The sequence below is a fragment of the Myxine glutinosa genome, chromosome 7 (genome assembly GCF_964187855.1).
Source record: "Myxine glutinosa chromosome 7, kmMyxGlut1.1, whole genome shotgun sequence".
NCBI classification, from domain to species: domain Eukaryota; kingdom Metazoa; phylum Chordata; class Myxini; order Myxiniformes; family Myxinidae; genus Myxine; species Myxine glutinosa.
The window spans coordinates 172244337-172267618 of NC_136267.1; the positions used below are offsets into that span (position 1 = coordinate 172244337).

A 23282-nucleotide genomic window follows, 5' to 3' on the forward strand; every position below is an offset into this window, starting at 1 on the left:
TACCTCTGCAATGGATTCAGTGTACCATGGGCAGGAAAAGTGTAGGATAATTGAAGATGAGATGGGATGAATCTGTGCAGAAGAGAGCAGGTTTCTGTGGAAGAATTCCCATGCTGAGTTAACATCAGTGGCGTTATATATGTGAGACCTGTCCTCAAGAGAGATGGCATCTTGCAGTCCATGCCAATATACCCGTGTGAACTGTCAGACCCACTGGTGTTGAGGCAGTTCTCCAAGAATAGCCAGAGAGATGTTGAATCTCACAAGCACATGATCACATGAACCAATTGGAGCAGATGAAGAGCAGGATACATTTGCAGCAGAGTTTGCCATTATCAAGCTCAGAAGGGAGGATTTACCATTGGGAGAAATATGGGTCGGAAAGTTCATGGATCAAAATGTCCAGAGATTATTATAACTGCTTACTCTTACAGGCTTACACAGCGACTTAAAAGACTACTTAAGTTGGACTGCAATACATGTATATAGTGAAAGTGACATTCCAGATCATTACACGAAACGAAATTATTCCATTTATTGCAATAACTCAACAAAGTTAGTTTTGAAAGCAAGATTCCGTAATTATACTAAACATGTAGTTGACAAAGGTCAGATAGTTATTTTTGTGTTTTTATAACAGTGCGTAGATACGAGTAGAAGGCTATGTTTTTGGATTCATTTGGAAATCATTGTTTCAGTGGCTTTTCTAGATGGGTGTGAAATTCTTAGCAAAGTCACAGTGCATGCATGAAGATGAAACCACATCATAGTTTTGCTTTATGAATCACATTCTGTCTCCTTTGTTTTATCTTCATCAGTGAACTTGCCATAAGACTTGTTACATTTCCCCATTCCATATCTTTTCTTGGCTTCGGCTTGAATTGTTTTTCAGTGATATGTCTGAATGTCAGAGGATTTATGGTTCTCTCCTTTGTTGTTATTTCAGGATCGGTGCAGAGGATTTGCTTTCAATGTCACCTTTGTGTATTGCAAAGTCATTAAACCAGTCTGTTGTGCGGGAGAGGGTTGAGGGAGAGGGGGGCAGGGGGAGAGTGTGGGAGGAGGGGGGTGGGTGGAGAGCGAAAGTCTCTGGAAGACGCAATGAAAATGTTTTCTTTCCTATGATATGCCAATATACAGTACTGGGTCTAATTTTATGCAACCCTCTTCTACCACCTTCCCGTAATAAAATTAATTTCAGGGAGGGTAAAATAAGGTTGTATTTTTGGGTAAAAGAACTTCGTGCATACATTGCTTTCATAAAGTATTCAACCCCTTTGCTATGACACTCCAAATTGAGCTCAAGTGCATCCATTTTCTTTGATCATCCTTGAGATATCTCTACAACTTGATTGGAGTCCACCGGTGGCCAATTCAATTGAATGGACATGATTTATAAAGAAATGCACCTTTCTATATGAGGTCTCACAATTGGCAGTGCATATGCAAGAAGAAACTCTACCATGAAGTCCAAGGAACTGTCCATAGAACTCCGAGATAGAATTGTGAGGAGGCATAGATCTTGGGAAGGATATAAAGAATTTCTAGAGTGTTGAAAGTTCCCAAGAGCACAGTGAGCTTCATCATTTGGGAAATGAAAAGAATATGGAACTATCCAGAATCTTCCTAGAGCTGTCTGTCCGACCAAACTGAGCAACTGCGCAAGAAGGACCTTAGTCAGGAAGGTGACCAAGAACCCAACAACCACTCTGACAGAACTACAGAGTTCCTTGGCTGGGATGGGAGAACCTGCCGGAAGAATAATAGTCTCTGCAGCCCTTCACAAATCTAGGCTTCATGGGAGAGTGGCCAGACAGAAGCCACTCCTGAGAAAAAGGCACATGGCAGCATGTCTGGAGTTTGCAAAAAGGCACGTGAAAGACTCAGAGAGCATGAGGCAAAATATTCTGTGGTCTGATGAGATGAAAATTGAACTCTTTGGCCTGAATGCAAATCGCTATGTCTGGCAGAACCTGAGCACAGCTCATCAGACATCTAACACCATCCCTACAGTGAAGCATGGTGGTGGCAGCATCATGCTGTGGGAATGTTTTTTAGTGGCACCGACTGGGAGACTTGTAAGGATAAAAAAACCACCTTTAGAGGCCATTTCCCCCCGCAAGCGGGGGTTGGCCTTTTTCGGGGACCGTGGTTGTTGTTGTTTTTCGGTCCCCTTTTTGAAGCAATGTTTTACGGCCGGATGCCCTTCCTGCCACCAACCCTGTTTGTCGCCTTTTACGACAAGCAGGGAATTACCAGTGAACTGGTACTCAAATTTGCTGACCTCGGAAGGATGACAGGCTGAGTCAACCCCCCTGGCGTTAATTCAGCGATCGACCGGGATTCGAACCCAGGATCCTAGGAGCCTAAGCTGGCACCCTAGCCGCTAGCCCAACACTTAGCCCAACACCTAGCCGCTAGCCCATCTTGTAAGGATAGAGGGAACAATTTATGTAGCCAGATACAGGCAAATCAATTAGGAGAACCTGCTTCAGAGTGCAAAAGACCTTAGATTGCGGCCAAGATTTATATTCCAACAGGACAATGGCCCCAAGCATACAGCCAAAGCAATACTGGAATGGCTTCAGAACAAGAATGTGACAGTCTTGTGACTACCTTGTCTTGACACACAAGACAGTGACAGTCTTGAGTGGCACAGCCAAATCCCAGACATTAATCCCATTGAGAATCTGTGGAAAGACTTGAAGATTGCTTTTCACTGATGCTCTCCATCCAACTTGACAGAGTTTCAGCAAATCTGCAAGGAAGAATGGGAGAAAATCCCAAAATAAAGATAGACAAAGCTGATACAGACATACCCAAGAAGATTTGAAGCTGTAATCGCTTTAAAAGGTGCTTCTACGAAGTATTGACTCGGGGCTGAACACTTATCTAAATTAAATATCTCCATTTCATTTTTACCGTCCAGTTGAGTTCATCACATACTGAACCCTCTGGCGTCCGTCGTCTGTCGTCGTCGTCGTCTGTCCTCTGTCGTCCGTTAACTTTTCAACGTTAACACTCCAGCGTCCACAAATATCAACCGATTCTGATCAAACTTGATATGCAGCATCCTTACCCCAAGGACCAGGTTGGTGTTATATTTCAGCCCGATCCGTTGAAAAATGGCCGCCATAGGCCGCCATATTGTTTTCAGCTCCGAAACGACGTTAAGACTTTAACGTCCACAAATATTTATGGATTTTGATCAAACTTGGTGAGTGAGACTCTTACCACACAAGGTAGGTTGCTATCGCATGTCAACCCGATCTGTCACAAAATGGCCGCCATAGGCTGGCATATTTTTTCAGCTCTGAAACGACGTTAACAATCTAGCGTCCACATATATTGACGAATTTTCATCAAACTTGGCATGTGAGACCCGACCTACTTTGAAGTTGTCCAGTCAGTTCAGTTGAGTTCTGCTTCCCTGGAAGCTCTAGTTTATTATCTTTTAGAAAATTCCAAAAATCTTTTTCCCACTTTGACATTATGGGGTATTATGTGTAGATCAATGATAAAAATCTCAATATAATGCATTTTAAATTCAGGCTGTAACAACAAAGTGTGAAAAGGTCAAGGAGTATGAATACTTTCTGAAGGCAATGTACATGACAAATGTTTAGTGCAAACTGCAAAGTGAGGTTTAAATATATCTCTTTGTTGTGATTATTATTAGGTTATTTGCGATCGGCTCAATTGTTCCTCTTTGCTTACTGTTTGTGTTTTGACCTCACAATGTGTGTGTGTGTGTGTGTGTGTGTGTGTGTGTGTGTGTGTGTGTGTGTGTGTGTGTGTGTGTGCACGTGTGTGCATGCATGTGTGTGTGTATATATATGTGTGTGTGTGTGTGTGTGCGCATATGTTCGTTTAAATTAGTACAGAAGGTACAGCCAGCCATCAATTAGTGCTAATTTATTTTCCACCAATTTGAAACCTCTAAGAAAGAACAGACGTAGCCTCAGGCAAGGTTTCATTTGTTATACACAAATTTCATGATGTCGAAACACCACTGTGGGGCAGGAAAGGTATACATGTATATCTGGGTTCTGGTTGTGAACAATCGAGTTATTTTATGAACCCTAAAGCTTACATAGACTGACTAATTGATGAATCAACCTGCCTGTGAAACACCAAGATGGCAGTTATGGCTGGATCAAGATTCAAACCCAGGCTAAACAGCTTACAGGCGAGTACCATATACTGTGCTGTAGTAAAGACCCTTAAATATCTAGAAGACCCCAAAGACCCAAAATATCCCAAAGCCACCAAGACCCTTAAAGACCCAAAGGACAACAAAAGGCCCTGAAAACCCAAAATTCCCCAAAGACCCATAAAGACACCGAAGACCCAAAACACTAAAAAGACCCCAAGACGCTTAAAGACCAATAAAGACCCTGAAGACCCAAAACACACAAAAAAAAACAAGGCCCTTAAAGACCCAAAATATCCCAAAGACCCTTAAAACCCCAAAAACACCCCAAAGACCAAAAAAAATCGAAAAGACCCAGAAGACCAAAAAGTCCCTGAAAACCCCAAATACCCCGAAGACCCTTAACAACCCCACAGAACCAAACAATCCAAAACACCAAAAAGACCCTTAAAGACCCCGAGGCCCAGTGGAACCCAAAGACCCAAAGACCCAAAATACCCCAAAGACCTAGATGACCGAAAAGACCCAAGGACCCCAAAGATTCAGAGGACCCAAAAAGACTCAAATGACCTAAAATACCCTGAAGACCCGAATGAACCAGAACATCCCAATGATGCAAAAGATCTTGACCACACAAAAGACCCAAATGACCCAGAGGACACAAAAGACCCCAAGGACACAAAAGACCCTCGGACTATAAAGACCCAAAATAAATGTAATTATGCCTCTTACATTGGAATTGTAGATGGTGGCTTGCAAAGTCAGCCTCAAGGTCGGTGTACAGAAGCGGTTTAAAAAAAAATCACAATAAATACAAGGCACAGGGAGGTGAAATTCGCTGAACGTGACATGCATAGTGCGCAGAGTAAACTGAGTGTTCATTTACATCTGCAGGATCTCTAATAAATAAAGAATATATAAGAACACCTGACACTAGACCCAGGTTTCAGACTTTGGCATGCTCATGCGGCTGCACCCTTAAATAGACTGTTCCAACCCGCCATTTTTGTCGGGCTACGTACTAGTATCTATATATATATATATATATATATATATATATATATATATATATATATATATATATATATATATATATATATATATATATATATATATATATATATATCTGTGCAGTTGTCTGTGTTGTGTTGTGTTGTCACTTTTTTTTTTTCTTCTTTTTTTTTGTATACTGAATCGAGGCTCGTGAAAGAGCTAACATTTACTTCACAACAAATCAACCAGACAAACAAAATATATAAAAAGAGGGAGCGGAAAACAAGATGGGGAGAGAAGGGGAAGCACACAAACACAACATTTGAGAGCAGGGAGATGTGTGGAATGGAGAGGGCTTGGGGGGAGGAGGCGTGGGAAGGGGGGGGGGGGGGTGGGGAGGGAGAAGTATAAAACACAAGGACACCAAGGACTTCCAGGACAGAAGTTGGTATTTCAAAAAAGTGGAATTGGGGTGAAATTAGCGGGGGTAGAAAAGATCAAGGTTTTGGATGGGGGAAGATAAGAGATGGTGGTGAACAGCTGTTTTAAAGACCTGGAGGGTGGAGTGGGATTGAAGAGAGTGAGGGAGTTTGTTCCAGAGGCGGGAGAAAAGAGGAATGAAGGAGTGAAGGTGAGCAGAGAGTCTTGATTTTGGCAGTTTGACCATAAGAGGGTTGCACTCCCTCAAACTCCCTCAAACTTTTGTGAAATCGTACCAAACTTCTGGTATGCACCTATCTCTCCCGTCGATATGTCCTAATGGTATTTACTTTGAAAAAATTTCTAATTTATTTTTTGTTTTTGGGAATTTTTTGGGGAATTTTTTTTTTTCAACTTAAGTTTTCAACTTCATTTGTTTATAAAATGTGATATCACGTATATTACAAATACATTTGTGCATTATGATTGTTTGAATTATGATTGGTGTAAACCATGACAAAACAGCAACTCAGGTACAGTCATTTATCTATATATCGACATATCTGGGCAGTGTCTGTTGTCACTGAACTACTCCCTGAAACTTTTGGTTCTGTGGTTGTGAAGTGTTTTTAATAACGTGGTGGTGGTTTTGAATCATGTGGTGGTGAGGTATTTTGAATTATGTGGTTGTGAGGTGTTTTTAAATGATGTGGTGGTGAGGTGTTTTTAATTATGTGGTGGCGAGGTGTTTTGAATTAGTTGGTGATGAGGTGTTTTGAATTACTTGGTGGTGAGGTGTTTTAAATTATGTGGTGGTGGGGTGTTTTGAATTACGTGGTGGTGGTTTTGAATTACATGGGGGTGAGGTGTTTTGGATTACGTAGTGGTGAGGTGTTTTAAATTTGGTGGGGGTGAGGTGTTTTGAATCACGTGGTGGTGAGGTATTTTGAATTATGTGGTGGTGAGGTGTTTTTAAATGACGTGGTGGTGAGGTGTTTTTAATTATGTGGTGGTGAGGTATTTTTTATTATGTGGTGGTGAGGTGTTTTGAATTAGTTGGTGATGAGGTGTTTTGAATTACTTGGTGGTGAGGTGTTTTAAATGATGTGGTGGTGAGGTGTTTTGAATTAGTTGGTGATGAGGTGTTTTGAATTACTTGGTGGTGAGGTGTTTTGAATTAGTTGGTGATGAGGTGTTTTGAATTAGTTGGTGATGAGGTGTTTTGAATGACTCAGTCGTGAGGTGTTTTGAATTACGTGGTGGTGGTGGTTTTGAATCACGTGGTGGTGAGGTATTTTGAATTATGTGGTGGTGAGGTGTTTTTAAATGACATGGTGGTGAAGTGTTTTTATTTATGTGGTGGTGAGGTGTTTTAAATTTGGTGGTGGTGAGGTGTTTTGAATTACGTGGTGGTGAGGTGTTTTAAATTATGTGGTGGTGAGGTGTTTTGAATTACTTGGTGGTGAGGTGTTATGAATTATGTGGTGGTGAGGTGTAATCATCCCAAACTTTCAGTCTGCACCTACCCCTCCCGTATGTATGTGCTGAGGGGTTCTTTTTTTGAATTATATATATTTTTTCAACATAAATCTTCAAACTAAATTGCCTATAAAAATGTAATATCACAAACACTACAAATAAATTTGTGCAAAATAATTGTTTGTATTATGATTGGTGTAAATCATGTCAACACAGCAAGTCATGTACAGTCATTATCCTCAGCTAAAATAAGCCATTCCTCAGTAACGACGCGTGGTGAGGCGGGCGCAGCGAGCCGAGCCAAGCTAGTATATATATATATATATATATATATATATATATATATATATATATATATATATATATATATATATATATATATGCAATTGTATGACTGTGTATCACATGCATTAGTATAACAGGTACCAACAAAATGCTTAAATTTTGCCTTGTTCTTTTTTGTTTATATTCTGTGTGCATTCAAATGAGTGCACTTCCATATTGTGTCCTTGTAGGAGGTGGACAGGATCATTTCACAGATGATGCGTGTTGCTGAATACCTGACGTGGGATGTAACGGAACTCAAGCCAGTAAGTGACACATGGAAGTGGGGTGAGAGGGGTCTTCTTGTGGTATATGGGAAATATTCTTCGTTTTGATGATGTTGGCTTAGCGGTTAGGGTGCCGGCTTGGGATCCTCGGATCCTGGGTTCGAATCCCGGTCGATCGCTGAATTAACGCCAGGGGGGTTGACTCAGCCTGTTATCCTTCCGAGATCGGCAAATTGAGAACCAGCTTGCTGGGATGAATGATCCCGGTGTGTACCCCGATTTAGAATAGGTACACCGTATCCTTGCGCATCGTAAGAGCGTGACCAAGGGTTGGCGCCAGGAAGGGCATCCGGCCATAAAAACATTGCCTCAAACAGGGAATCATGATTGTCATGGGGCCCGCAAGGCTAACCCCCACTCTAGCGGGGAAAATGGCCTTAAAACGATCATTCATTCATTCATTCATGAAATTCAACTGGTGAAAGTATGTATTGATTTATTGTGCTTCGTACTTTTTTTGTCTCTGCAATTAATTAAACGTCTGAGACCATCATGGATATTCCATGAGGTTATCATGTTAGTGTGCCTCTCTTCAGACATCCCCCTTCTGCCAAGCAACAAATGATCTCTTTGGAGAAGTTTGTCAAGTCAAAAACAAGGATGACACCAATTTGCATTTGGCAAACACCATTCATTTATTTAATTGTTTTGATTAGTGATACATTTTATGTGTTTACTGTTTTACATAGAATACAGTTTATACAAAATACCTCAAATATAGACTCATCATTTAATCTCAAATGTTGTTTGTTTAGATGTCTTCCTCCGGCTATCTTTCAATGGTGTCGTCATTGTGTTATTATTGATCAATGGATAAGAAAAATGAAATTTCAAATCCGATCAAATTGGCTCCATCCATGCTTTATTACTTGTTTCCTCTTCCTGTATTCTCATCACTAGTCCAAACCACCATAACTTCGTCTCTCTAATACTTTCTGTGATACTTACGCGCAACTCCACCTCTCTTCCGGATCTCATTCCTCAAAATCTCTTTGAGTGATACTCTGAGTTTCCACCAAAGCATTCTCAACTCTGTCCTCTCCAGTAACTCCTCTTCCATTTTTCCCAAAGCCCATGTTTCTTCACTATACATTATGACTGTCTTGTAGATTTCAACCTTCAATGTTCTCGGTATCTTTCTATCACAGACAACCTGACTAACCACTTCCTATTTTGCACATGCTGACTTTACTCTATCCTGGATTTCTGCTTCACAACCTCCTCCTTCATTTAGTGTTGGACCAAGATATTTGAATTTGTCAACTTGTGTCAGATATCTGGTGTTGGGCTAGCGGCTAGGGTGCCGGCTTAGGATCCAAGGATCCTGGGTTCGAATCCCGGTCGATTGCTGAATTAACGCCAGGGGGGTTGACTCAGCCTGTCATCCTTCCGAGGTCGGCTAATTGAGTACCAGTTCACTGGTAATTCCCTGTTTGTCGTTAAAGGCGGCAAAAAGGGTTGGCGTCAGGAAGGGCATCCGGCCGTAAAACATTGCTTCAAATAGGGGACCGAAAAACAACAACAACCACGGTTCCCGAAAAAGGCCAACCCCCGCTTTGCGGGGAAAAATGGCCTCTAAAGGTGTTTTTTTTTTTTTTTGTCAGATATCTACCCCTTCATCTACAATCTTGACCCTCTCTGCTCGAGTCTGACAACACACCTTTACTTTTGTCTGTCGGGTGTTAACCTTCAATCCCTGTCTCTCTAAGCTCTATTGCCATTCCAACACTCTACTTTGCAGCTCTTCCTTCCATTCTGCTGTTATGATGAAGTTGTTTGTGAACAGGAGCTCCCACAGATGATGTTCATTCTATCTTTGATGCTGTCACTCAGCACGTCCATCACCGTTACCAAAATCAAGGGACTTGGTGCAGAACCCTGGTGTAGATCAACCTCCACTCTAAAATATTGTGATTCCCCATTTGTTGTCCTGACCATAGCATTGGCTCCCACATACATTTCCATCATGATGTTTGGCACACCCTTTTTCCTCAAATACCAATACACCACTTACCTTGGAATCCTATCGTAAGCCTTCTCTAGATCTATGAATGCGCAGGACACCTTATTCTCTTCCAGCATCTCTTCCTGAATCTGTGTCATGATGGAGGTCCCATCCAATGTTCCTCCTCTTTGCATGAACTGCATCTGCTCTGTCTTCACAATCTCCTTTAGCCTTCGGTCTACAATTCTCTCCAGTACCTTCATATCATGCTCCATCAATTTGATCTCTCTATAATTTCCACAGTCTAAGTCTAAGATGTCCTTCCTCTTTCTTTTTACCTGCGACACATTGCAGGTCTGCAAGATCCCCACATGGTTGTTGTTCTTGTTGTTGGTGTGGTTCTTGTTGGGGTCGATTTTTGAAATGTGCAACCATTTGTCAGACAGCTGCAGGACTCCACCCACAATTGTCATTTGACTCCACCCACTATCGCTCCAACACAAAATAATATGGCCACCATCTTGTTTTTTTGGTGGGCTGAACACATCAGGCCTATAGGCCTCTGCCGATTATCCACCCACTGGATAGCAGTGTCTTTATTAGTCCCCGACTGGTTTCACCGGAGAGAACTATATGTTTGCTCTCAGCCTGTCTGTCCGTCTGTCGATCCCACCTGTTATTTCCCAGACTTTTTTTTCCCATTTTCATTAACATATTGAACTGAAACCTGGTACATGTCTTTATTATGATAAGATAAATAAAAAAAACCACCTTTAGAGGCCATTTTTCCCCGCAAAGCGGGGGTTGGCCTTTTTCGGGAACCATGGTTGTTGTTGTTTTTTAGTCCCCTTTTTGAAGCAATGTTTTACGGCCGGATGCCCTTCCTGACGCCAACCCTTTTTGCCGCCTTTAACGACAAACAGGGAATTACCAGTGAATTGGTACTCAATTAGCCGACCTCGGAAGGATGTCAGGCTGAGCAGGCTGAGTCAACCCCCCTGGCGTTAATTCAGCGATTGACCGGGATTCGAACCCAGGATCCAAGGATCCTAAGCCGGCACCCTAGCCGCTAGCCCAACACCAGATCACCTCACCTCACGATCACCTCAGATCACGATCACGATCACGATCAGATCACAATCACCTCAGAGGTGCCAAGGAAGGACTTTGCATGACGGAGGATGCCCAGTCGGCACTTTGAAGTGGCAGAGAGTGGAGTCATCAGCAAAGAGATAGAGAGGATTTTCCAGAGAGTTGGAGGGATCATGAGATTTATTATGATAAGATACAGAACAAATTTGAGTTTCGGGGCGTTTTGCCGATTTTTCAGGGAGATATGCCATTTCTTGACTTGGAGAATATCACATATTATACATTGATCAGTTTTCCATACCTTTTCCCGTTACCCTTTCACATATTGAACTGAATCTTGGGAGTGGGCATGTATTGCAAAGCAATTCTCCCTCTTTATTGATTGGCTGTAGATTATACCATCTGCTTAACAAACTCAGATCTATAATTTAAGCCTCACATTCTGAGTCTTTTACATATCTATTGAGACCTAAGTGAAGTTTGTGCGTGTGCGGCACAGATACTCCGCGAGATGATGCAGGAGATAGACTATGACAACGACGGTACAGTATCCTTACAGGAGTGGATCCAGGGAGGGATGACAACAATCCCTCTCCTTGTGCTATTGGGACTGGAGGCAGTGAGTCACTGTAGTTGTGCGTTTCATCACCACAGCATTCTGATGGTGTTTTTCAAGTTACTTATCTAATTCTTCCTTGGCCTACTTTACCTGAAATGCTATAAAACTAATAGCTGGACATTACTCCAGTAAATTTTATTGTCATATTCCTGATTTTTGCTTTTGGAAAGAATATTGCATATAATTTTTTTTTTGTTTATATTGGAATATCATAAGTGTTTGGTTCAGCTTATTGAGCATCTGCCTTTTAAAGTAAGCAGGCTGTGTACATCTGGTCTGCAGGATGTAAAAGATGATGGGAAACACATGTGGCGGCTGAAACACTTCAACAAGCCAGCTTATTGCAACCTGTGCAAAACACTGCTTATCGGACTTGGGAAACAAGGCCTTTGCTGCACTTGTGAGAGCACATTCCTTTTCCTTTTGTAATCTCGTATGAGACAATTTTGAAGTCACCACGTGGTGTGATAGACAAAGTGGAACTAGGGGCCTGAAGAATGGACAAATTTCAACAATAAGAGCAGATGATCATTGTCGGCCCAGGTCAAAACAATCAAATTGATGTTACATGTGAAAAGATCCAAAGTGTGTGTTGCAAAAGATGATTTACTTCTCCGACATGACTGAAGTGTTTTAAAGGTGATATGTCAGATGCGGAAACAAGAGGGAACCTGTTTGCATCCCAAAGTTAAAAAAATATATTTTTTTACCAGTTTTATGCTTCATGTGCTACTTCCTTTATAAATTTAATAAACTCCCTCTGCAATTATAACGTTTTTGATTGGAGACATTGACTTTGTGAAGGTGAGGAAGAGAGCAAATGAGTTGAATAGCATTAGAATGAATAACATTGATCCATCCATACAGTGCATTCATAAAGTATTCAGACCCCTTCGCTTTTTTCACATTTTGTTATGTTGCAGCCTTATGCTGAAATCGTTTAAATTCATTTTTCCCCTCATCAATCTACACTCAATACCCCATAATGACAAAGAGAAAACAGGATTTTAGAAAGTTTTGCAAATTTATCAAAAAGAAAAACTGAAATATCACATTGACATAAGTATTCAGACCCTTTGCTATGACACTTGAAATTTAGCTCCGGTGCCTCCCATTTCTCTTGATCATCTTTGAGATGTTTATACACCTTGATTGTAGTTCACCTGTGGTAAATTCAATTGATTGGACATGCTTTGGAAAGGCACCCACCTGTCTATATAAGGTCTCACAGCTGACAATGCATATCAGAGCAAAAACCAAGCCATGAGGTGGAAGGAACTGCCTGCAGAGCTCAGAGACAGGATTGTGTCGAGGCACAGATCTGGGGAAGCCTACAACAAAATTCTGCTGCATTGAAGGTTCCCAAGAGCACAGTGGCCTCCATAATTCTTAAATGGAAGAAGTTTGGAACAACCAGGACTCTTCCTAGAGCTGGCCGCCCAGCCAAACCGAGCAATCGGGGGAGAAGGGCCTTGGTAAGAGAGGTGACCAAGAACCCGATGGTCACTCTGGCTGAGCTCCCGAGATCCTGTGTGGAGATGGGAGAAACTTCCAGAAGGACAACCATCACTGCAACACTCCACCGATCTGGGCTTTATGGCAGAGTGGCCAGACGGAAGCCTTTCCTCAGTGAAAGAGACATGAAAGCCCGCTTGGAGTTTGCAAAAAAGCACCTAAAGCACTCGCAGACTGTGAGAAACAAGATTCTGTGGTCTGATGAAACCAAGATTGAACTGTTTGGCCTCAATTCGAAGCATCATGTCTGGAGGAAACCAGGCACCGCTCATCAACTGCCCAATACGATCCCAACGGTGAAGCATGGTGGTGGCAGCATCATGCTGTGGGGGTGTTTTTCAGCAGCAGGGACTGGGGGACTGGTCAGGGTTGAGGGAACAATGAACGGAGCAAAGTACAGAGATATCCTTAATGAAAACCTGAAACAGAGCTCTCAGGACCTCAGACTGGGCCGAAGGTTCACCTTCCAACAGGACAATGACCCTAAGCACACAGCCAAGACAACACAGGAGTGGCTTAGGGACAACTCTGTGAAGGTCCTTGAGTGGCCCAGCCGGAGTCCTGACTTGAACCCAATCGAACACCTCTGGAGAGATCTGAAAATGGCTGTCCACCGACGGTCCCCATCCAACCTGACAGAGCTTGAGAGTATCTGCAGAGAACAATAGCAGAAAATCCCCAAATCCAGGTGTGCAAAGCTTGGCGCATCATACCCAAGAAGACTCGAGGCTGTAATCGCTGCCAAATGTGCTTCAACTAAGTACTGAGTTAAGGGTCTGAATACTGATGTCAATGTGATATTTCAGTTTTTTCTTTTTAATAAATTTGAAAAACTTTATAAAATCCTGTTTTCTCTTTGTTATTATAGGGTATTGAGTGAAGATTGATGAGGGAAAAAATGAATTTAAATGATTTCAGCATAAGGCTGCAACATAACCAAATGTGAAAAAAGTGAAGGGGTCTGAATACTTTCTGAATGCACTGTGTGTGTGTATATACAGTGCGTATCAAAAAAAAGGTAATCCAAATTCAAGGGGTTAATATGGAAAGGTTATTTAGTTTGACAATTTACATGTGGTTTACCAATTATGAGGAGATCCTCAGCTTTCCATTGATGCCTTTCATGCATCATTGCTGTCACACATGACCGAGTACATGTTCATTGAAAATGACAAGTTCAAATGGCATTTTTACAAGTTTGCCGAGCAAGACAGTTTTAAATGGACGCATTAATTGTCGACTGCCAAGTTGATTATGTAAAATTGTTAAGCTGGTCTGGTAATCGTCGGTTGCGTCATCCTTTGTTTAAGATGGGTATTTAAGATGGGCCTACAGTGTATGGGTTTAGAGACAGTTTGAGTCATTGAAAAGATGGTTCAACTTATGACTGAACAGTGGACCTTTGTGGTTACAACCTTTCACCAAACTGGAAGTTTGCAGCAAACTTGTGATGCGTTCAGGGAACGTTTCCCAGAACGGGAGCCTCCAGCTGCCAAAACCATCTGGGCGAATGTTCGAAAATACCAAGAGCATGGCACTGGCCTCAACCGCAACAAGGAGAATTCTGGTCGGTGGCGCACTGGGCGATCGGAAATGAACATTGCAGCAGTAAGGCAGCAAGTTTTAGAGCATCCTCGGGATGCCAGCGCAAGACGAAATGGGACGGGATTGCCTTCGGCAACATTCAACCGAATCACAAGACTGGACCTCCACCAATATCCATATCGGATTCACATCCGGCATCAACTTACGCCAGGGGATTTTGCCAAGAGGCTGGTGCTTGCCAGATGGTTGATAGCACGTTGCGAAGCAGATGTCAATTTCCTGCGGTATCTCGTTATCGGCGACGAAGCTGCTTTCGCCATGGACAACAAGGTCAATACCCATAATGTTCTTGAATATGCACCAACAGGACAACCCCCGGAATTTAATTTTGACACCAACATGAATCGACAAAAGTGCACTGTTTGGTTGGGACTTTGTGGAAGTGGTCAAGTGATCGGACCATTTTTCTTTCAAGGGAATGTCAATGGTAACAGGTATCTGCAGATAATCAATGATGAAGTTTTACTGCAGCTGGAGGAGAAATTTGAGCGACAGGTTTGTGGTGTATTCAGATATCTAAGGTGGGCCCAAGATGGCGCCCCAGCACATCGTCTTATCGCTGTCCGAGATCGACTGAGGGAACTCTTTTGAGACCGAGTCATCGCCCTCAACCATGCAGTGGAATGGCCGCCAAGATCACCTGACCTCACACCATGTGATTATTTCCTTTTGGGACATTTAAAGAACAAGGTGTTCGTAACTCCTCCCCTTGATCTTGACGAATTGCAGGGTCGTATTCGACATGAAGTGGATGCTTTGCGCAATGACCCGGCTATGGTGAGACACGCTGTTCAGGGCATGCTCCGCCGCTGTGAGCTTTGTGTTAAAAGGGGAGGTGGACATGTTGACGGTGTGGGTGCATAAAGGCCAATCATTCCTGAGAAAAGTTCACATCTGACGTTCATTTTGCACCAATTATCCTGACTTGCATCGATTAGCCAAACTTGTAAAAATGCTATTTTAACTTGTCATTTTCAATGAACATGTACTCGGTCATGTGTGACAGAAATGATGCATGGAAGGTATCAATGGAAAGCTGAGGATCTCCTCTTAATTAGTAAATCACATGTAAATTGTCAAAATAAATAACCTTTGCATATTAACCCCTTGAATTCAGATTACCTTTTTTTTGATACGCACTGTATATATACACGACCAGTCAAAAGTTTTAGAACACCTCAATTTTTCCAGTTTTTATTGAAATTTAAGCAATTCAAGTCCAGTGAATAACCTGAAATGGTACAAAGATAAGCAGTAAACTGCTTGAGGTAAAAAAAAAAAAAGTTTAGGTGAGCAAAAATGGGAAAATAATGTAAATTGCACAGCTAAATTGTAAAAAAGGCCTTCTTCGGGGAACAAGTAATGGGTTAACAACTCACAACTGTTCTGCAGCAATGTAAGTAAATTAAGCTTTGAAAGTTGATGCAAACAATTCCTACAGGTGTACCAACCTCTGCTGATTACTTGATTACAAACCCCCTGTCTGTATAAAAGCAGTATTGGAACAGACTGTTATTATACCCTCTGAAGCCTTATTTGGACAATATTGCACTGCAGGAAGTAGTATATTGGAAACTGGAGGAAACTCTGACAGGAAGAGGTCTGGCAGACCCAAAGCTACAACAGAATCAGAAGACAAGTTTCTGAGAGTCAACAGCTTGCGTGACAGGCGGCTCACAGGACAACAGCTTCAAGCACATCTTAACTCTGGTCGAAGTAAGGAAGTCTCAGTTTCAACTGTGAAGAGAAGACTTCGAGCTGCAGGTTTGACAGGTCGAGTGGCAGTAAGAAAGCCATTGCTAAGATGGCAGAATAAGAAAAAGAGGCTTGCCTGGGCCATGAAGCACCACCAGTGGACTAGTGAAGACTGGAAGAAGGTCTTATGGACCGATGAATCAAAATTTGAAATCTTTGGTTCATCACGCAGGGTTTTTGTACGCCGTCAAGTAGGCGAAAAGATGGTTCCTCAGTGTGTGACACCAACTGTCAAACATGGAGGAGGAAGCATGATGGTCTGGGGCTCTTTTGCTGGATCCAGAGTCGGTGATGTGCACAGAGTGACTCGCACCCTGAACCAAAAGGGCGACCACAGCCTTTTGCAGCGCCATGCAATACACTCTGGTATACGCCTAGTTGGTCAGGGGTTGATGCTACAGCAAGATAATGACCATAAACACACCTCCCGGCTATGTCAAAACTACCTTAGAGGAAAAGAACAAGACGGTAGGCTTCAAATCATGGAATGGCCAGCACAGTCTCCAGACTTAAACCCCATCGAGCTGGTTTGGGCTGAACTGGACAGAAGGGTGAAAGCAAAGCAAACTCCAAGTGCAACACATTTGTGGGAACTTCTGCAACAGTGTTGGGAAGAACTTCCCGAACAATATTTGATTTCCATTGTAGAAAGAATGCCACGAGTGTGTTCCGCGGTTATATCTGCAAAAGGTGGCTACTTTGCTGAGTCAAAAATTTAAATTAAATTTTGTTAAACAAAATGATTCTATTATTTCTTTTTATCTCCAATTGTTTATTTGTTCTGTGCTTAATTTCAGAGTACATTGAGACATTAAACTGCGTAAATTTCAATAAAAACTGGAAAAAATTGAGGTGTTCTAAAACTTTTGACCGGTAGTGTATATATATATATATATATATATATATATATATATATATATATATATATATATATATATATATATATATATATATATATATATATATAGAGAGAGAGAGAGAGAGAGAGAGAGAGAGAGAGAGTAGAGTAGAGTAGAGTAGAGTAGAGTAGAGTAGAAGGAGGAAGTGAGAGAGAATTATTGTCTCTTCTGTTTTATTATAATTTCAGTTTGCAAATACACTGTGCATGAGAGATGTGTGGGAAAAGCTCCAGATACGTGCATCAGCACATATGCGAAGTCCAAGAAAACGGGCACAGTGAGTTCCCTCCTATTTATAATTGCTCATTTCCTGTCATTCTATTTTGAACTCAGCTTTCCTTATTTGAAGTAAGATGCACTTCCTGCCATGTGCTGCTCCAAAATCAAAATGTCCGGGTTCCTTTGTGCTGGTTCCAAGTCATCATGACTTGCTTTTTGCTAAGCTATTCCTCCACTAACTCCTGACTCTGTGTTATCCAAACCAATCACTACCCCATCCATCAACCTCTTGTTGATGCACCAGTATTATATTATATTGCAAGTCCAATGAAAATGGATTTAATTTTTTCCTGTGTGTCTCTCATTATGAAATAGTCACAATTATCGGCTTGTTTTTTAATTTCCTTTAACAGTTTCCTGGCACTGCAATGGCAAGTGTGTTTGATTCTGATTGCATTTTACCGTTACCTGTGGGTGTGAGACTTTTATTTCTTCATGTTCTTATTTCACTTTAGTTTAGCATTTCCGATCATTTTCGTTATTTCATACATTCAGGAAAAGCAAATGGTTTGGTTATTTATTTGGAGCAGGAGGATTAGTTCAAACAATGATTGATAGATGGTTCAAGGAGAAAAGTGTGGAAGGGGGTGACCCCGGTCATCTATGAAAGACTATTTTCGAAATGAAATGAATGACTTGTGTCAATAGCCGCATGTTATGCAGTCTTCCCATGTCTGTGCCAAAATACCTTCAAACACAAATCAGGTTCGGTCATGATCAATGGTGACAAGAAGCAGCAATGGACAACTCTTTCTACGCTGACGAGACGACGATGAAGAATGCCAGTTTGATCTGCCACTTTCATTTGACATTATGGGCTGATAGAATAACTTAGATGTATGTGTCCACTCACCTTAAGGGCTACCTAACTTGGGTTTGAATCTTAAACCTCCTTTAAACTCTGCTGGATTCATCAATGATGCGAAGGTAATGCAGCAATATGCGCGACATCCATCGGGAGGATGTTGAGGTTGACGTAGAGGACCCCTTTTCCAGCAATAGTTGTTGGTGGACTTTAGATAAACCACTTTGACGAAAATGAGCCATGTCTTTGACGAAGAAGAGGCACGTCATCGCAGGCGCTCTGGCTATATTTGAAATTGTTCCTCTAATCTCCAGGTGGTACTGCATCTGCGGTACAGCTGTGCCACGCTTCCACCCTACTACCATCACCCTCCATCAAAGATGCAAAACTGGAGACGATTGCTGCACATGAATGAATGAATTTCAGAATGAAGCAATGGTGAAAATGTTGCCAAACCCGCAAGTTGTATTGCCAGTATAATAGCTTATTTCCCTATATTGTTTGGCAAGTGTTTTATGGAAAGTTGCACGAACTGGCAGAATGGGTACCTAAAGGAGATGTTTTAAATATTATGCTAGACTGAAATGCAAAAATTGGAGAAGCAGGAGGATTAGGGATTTGCAGGAAAGCACAGACTTGGTGTCCAAACTGAGCCAGGGGAGCAAATGCTGGAGTTGTGTGTGCAGAATGGTCTGGTAATTGCAAACACATGGTTCAAACAGGCCAAGTGCAGACTGCACACATGGACTTCACCTGATGGGCAACGAAATCAGGTTACCTACGTTGTAATCAACAGAAGATGGAGAAGTGGTATCCAATCCGCCAACGCAATGCCAATTATAAGGTGCAGACTGTGGGACAGATCATGAACTCCAGGTGGCAAAGCTACAAGTCAAACTGCGAAAGGTGAAAGAAAAATCACCAGCTCTGACCAGATATGATCATGAAAACGTTTTTTTTTTTTTTTTTGAATACATAATCGAGGCTCGTGAAAGAGCTAACATTTATCACACAAACAAATCAAACAGACAAACAAACAAAGTATATGAAAAGGGGAGAGGTAGACAAGATGGGGAGAGAAGGGGAAGCACATAAACACAACATTTGAGAGCAGGGACATCGGGAATGTGTGGGAGGGAGGGGGCTTGGGGGGAGGTGGCGTGGGAAGGGGGGGGGGGGGAGGTGGGAGAAGTATAAACACAAGGACACCAAGGACTTCCAGGAAAGAAGTTGGTATTTCAAAAAAGTGGATTTGGGGTGAAATTAGCGGGGGTAGAAAAGATCAAGGTTTTGGATGGGGGTAGAAAAGTAGAAATTAGCGGGGGTAGAAAAGATCAAGGTTTTGGATGGGGGAAGATAAGAGATAGTGGTGAACAGCTGTTTTAAAGACCTGGAAGGAGGAGTGGGATTGAAGAGAGTGAGGGAGTTTGTTCCAGAGGTGGGAGAAAAGAGGAATGAAGTAGTGAAGCTGAGCAGAGAGTCTTGATTTTGGCAGTTTAACCATAAGAGGGTTGCAGGCAGATCATGTGCGACATGTAGGGATATTTGTGGGACAGAGCCCAGAGAGAGCTGGAGGAGCAATGTTGGAGAGGAGTCGGTAGAAGACAGAAAGACCACCAACCTGCCTGCGGTGAGTAAGTGAAAGGCCCTCGGAGGTAGCTTCATCACGGGAGATTCCAATGATTCTGAACGCTTTGGTTTCAACAGCGTGAAGACGAGCTAGGTGTGAGGCAGGAGCACCAGCCCAGAGGGGAGCGCAGTACTCCATTGAGCTGCGGATGAAAGCCTTGTATGTGGTGAGGAGCTCAGGTGTGCCAAGGAAGGACTTCGCACGATGGAGGATGCCCAGTCGGCGACTGGATTTGGAGGCCAGCTTGAATGTGGTTTTCCCAGGAAAGATCATGGCAGATAGTGAGACCCAAAAACTTGAGTGACAGAACTTCTTGGAGAGGATTATTCAGAAAGTGGATGGGAGGGTTGTCCAGTCGGTCTTTTCGGAGAGACATCGTAAGAGTGTGAGATTTGTCAGGATTGAAAGACATGTTCCACTTGTTTGCCCAGTCAGTGATTTTGTCCATGTCTGCAGAGAGTGAGGAGGCTGCAGACTGCCGATCTGAGGGATGAGGAATGGAGCGGCAGAGAGTGGAGTCATCAGCAAAGAGATAGAGAGGATTTTCAAGAGAGTCAGAGAGATCATTGATGAAGACCAGAAAAACCACAGGGCCCAGAACACTGCCTTGGGGAACTCCAGCCTGAAGAGGAGATGAAAGAAACCCATTCAGGGCCACACGTTGACTACGACTCGAGAGGAAGTCCACCAGCCATGCGTGGAGATTTCCATGGATACCAAAGGAGGAGAGTTTGGTGAGCAGAGTGGGGTGCCAGACCGTATCAAAGGCACGTGATATGTCGAGGGAGACAGCTCTAATTTTCTGTTTGGCATTGAGGACCTCCATCCATTGTTGAGACAGCAGAAGCAGCATGTCCAGAGTAGAGTGACGTGGTCTGAAACCAAATTGATGATCAAAGATCAAGCCAATCAATCAAGTATTTAAACAGGAGAGTTCCTAAAACACCTTACCCCACGCAGTTTTGAGAAACAAAGACATGGGCAGTGTCTACGAGCGGCAAATTTGATCGGTAGTGATGATGTCAAATACCGTAATATTTCTTTCAAGTACTGCTAAATGGAAGGGTTTTGAAAGTGACAAAAAGGCGAATTGTGTTCTCCAGTGTTCAAGTATATAATTTAAATGAAATTAAATAAAGATTTTAACAGTCGTATAAAAAACAATTCCGGAAGTTTACCGCTGTTGATGCAGTGTCGTACACACCACGTCATTTAACACGTTACATTAGTTTCTTGTGCCTGTTGTTTGTGTCCTTTATGACATCCTTAAAAACAGTAAGTTTCTGGTTTGGAATGATTTTCAATTTTGTTTGACTGCCAGACAGGCAGACAGAGTAAAAATATTATCTCACTCCTCTCTGCGCATGCGCAATAGGGACGAATTGAGAGCCAAAGTTTTTCGTTTTTGTAAACAGGTTTGTTTTTCGATTCATGTTCTGATTCATGTTGAAAATGTAACGCTCAATTGAAATCAAGTTGTTCCTCGATCATAAACTGACATTTGTAGACAGAAGGACAGACAGACATAAGTGAACCAATTCCTTAACCTCATTTTCGGTTCCGCTGCTCAGGGTTAACAATAAGCACTTAAGGTAAAAGCTATTTTTCACACCTGGACTTGGTTGACAGAACACCAGATAGTCAGACAGTTTAGACATTTTCCAGTTATGGGAACAGAGCGGACAAAAGCACCAAGCTTTCTCCAGGGGCTTTCTTGATCTAGATAGCTTTAATTTTTTGATAGGTGCCACTTAATCATATCATGCCTTCATGTATTTTGCTAATTTATGCAAATTACATGTATTTATTAGGTTTACTCTCCATGAAATACTCTCCATGAAATGGAGAGTAACCTATTATTACTGCTAGAGTTTTTCTTATTAGGTTTACTCTCCATGAAATGGAGAGTAACCTATATTATTACTGCTAGAGTTTTTCTTATTATTCTTCCACGCTATTTTGCACCTCCGAAAACTTCATAATTAAGTTTCTCAGCAACCGCTGGACGGATTGACAGGAAATTTTCATCAAATGATCGGCTAGGCTCGTAGAATTTTTAAATGCTAATGATGACGTCATAGGTCACGTGGTATGGGCGCCATCTTGTAAAACACCTTCAACTTTGCCCCTCTGTATCTCCGAAACGGCTCAATGGAAAAATTTGAGGAATGGCTCATTCTAAAGAACTCTGCAATGGGAACAAAAAACATGTGTATTGAGTATATCAAAAATGCTAACGTTAAGAGGTTAGAATTCGTCAAACACAGTTTTTCTCCCCCGAAAAAGAGATTTTTCCCCAAGATGCTTAGTGTAAAAAAACTCAGAATGCGAAAATTTTCGAAGTCATACGTCACATGGTTCGGCCGCCATCTTGTTTTCCGTGAAAAAACACAAAAAAACCTTTTTCTCCGCAACGGCTGAACGGATCGAGCCCAAACTTGGCATGCGTATTCGGATACCCATGACAAACAAAAAAGTCAGCGAGCACGACGTCATCCGACACGTGGTTTCAGAGTTATGACGTTTTAAAATCTCAAACTAGAAATGGAATCACCTCCATAATTTGTGGATGTATCGAGTGGAAACTTTACACAAATGTTCCTCATGGGGGGATGTTTAATCGTTACTTGAGACGTTTTTTTAAGTCACATGGTTTGGCCGCAATAAATAATGGAAGTTAAATTTTAAAAAGCTTGTAACTCTTGAACTACTGCATGGATCGACTTGAATTTTTAATACAATGTAGCTCTCATCGGGTGGAACAAGTGTGCAAAATTTCAAGATGATGGGATGTACGGTCGCGAAGCTAAAGTCTTTATTGTTGAAAGAAGAAGAAACACATGATTTTGTCCTCCCAGGCCACATCTCCCAGTGCTTTTGCCATTTTCAGTTTTAATTTCCTTTAAAAAGCATTTTCTCTGCAATAATAGGGCCGATTGAGATAAAATTTTCACCATAGGAGGGACTCGGTCTGTAGAATATTTTAATGGTAATTATGACATCGTAGGTCACGTGGTTCGGCCGCCATCTTGTTTTTCGTGAAAACACGAAAATCCATTTTTCTCTGCAACGGCTGAACAGATCGAGGCCAAACTTTGCAAGCAGAATCGCATACCCATGACGAACAAAAAAGTCAGCGAGCACGACATCATCCGACACATGGTTTCAGAGTTATGACGTTTTTAAGCATGAACCTTTAAAACCTAGCTCCTCCCTCATTTTTGATCCAATCGAGGAGAAAATTCACAGCTCTGTTCAGCATGTCAGTCTACTAAAATGTCATTTTAGAATTTGCGATAGGTCACGTGGTTTGGCAGATATCGTTAATTAAACGATTTTTTTTTTAATGGATATCTCTTGAATCGCTTTATTGATCGACGTGAAACTTCATACTCTAGTAGAAGTCATGAAGAGTAACAAGTGTGCAAAATTTCAAGATGATTGGATATACGCTCGCGAAGCTATAAGTCTTTATTGTTGAA

General features: G+C 41.9%; 1 protein-coding gene across 4 annotated transcripts in view; it reads left to right on the plus strand.

Annotated features, from left to right (window-relative positions):
- Positions 1-23282, plus strand: part of LOC137431840 (diacylglycerol kinase beta) — a 199824-nt gene that overhangs the window by 45205 nt on the left and 131337 nt on the right. For all 4 annotated transcript variants that reach the window (XM_078782564.1, XM_078782565.1, XM_078782563.1 and 1 more), the window contains exons 4-7: positions 7561-7635; positions 11193-11312; positions 11595-11712; positions 17275-17363. In XM_078782564.1, the coding sequence (XP_078638690.1) occupies positions 7561-7635; positions 11193-11312; positions 11595-11712; positions 17275-17363 (402 nt within the window). The remainder of the gene's footprint in view (positions 1-7560; positions 7636-11192; positions 11313-11594; positions 11713-17274; positions 17364-23282) is intronic.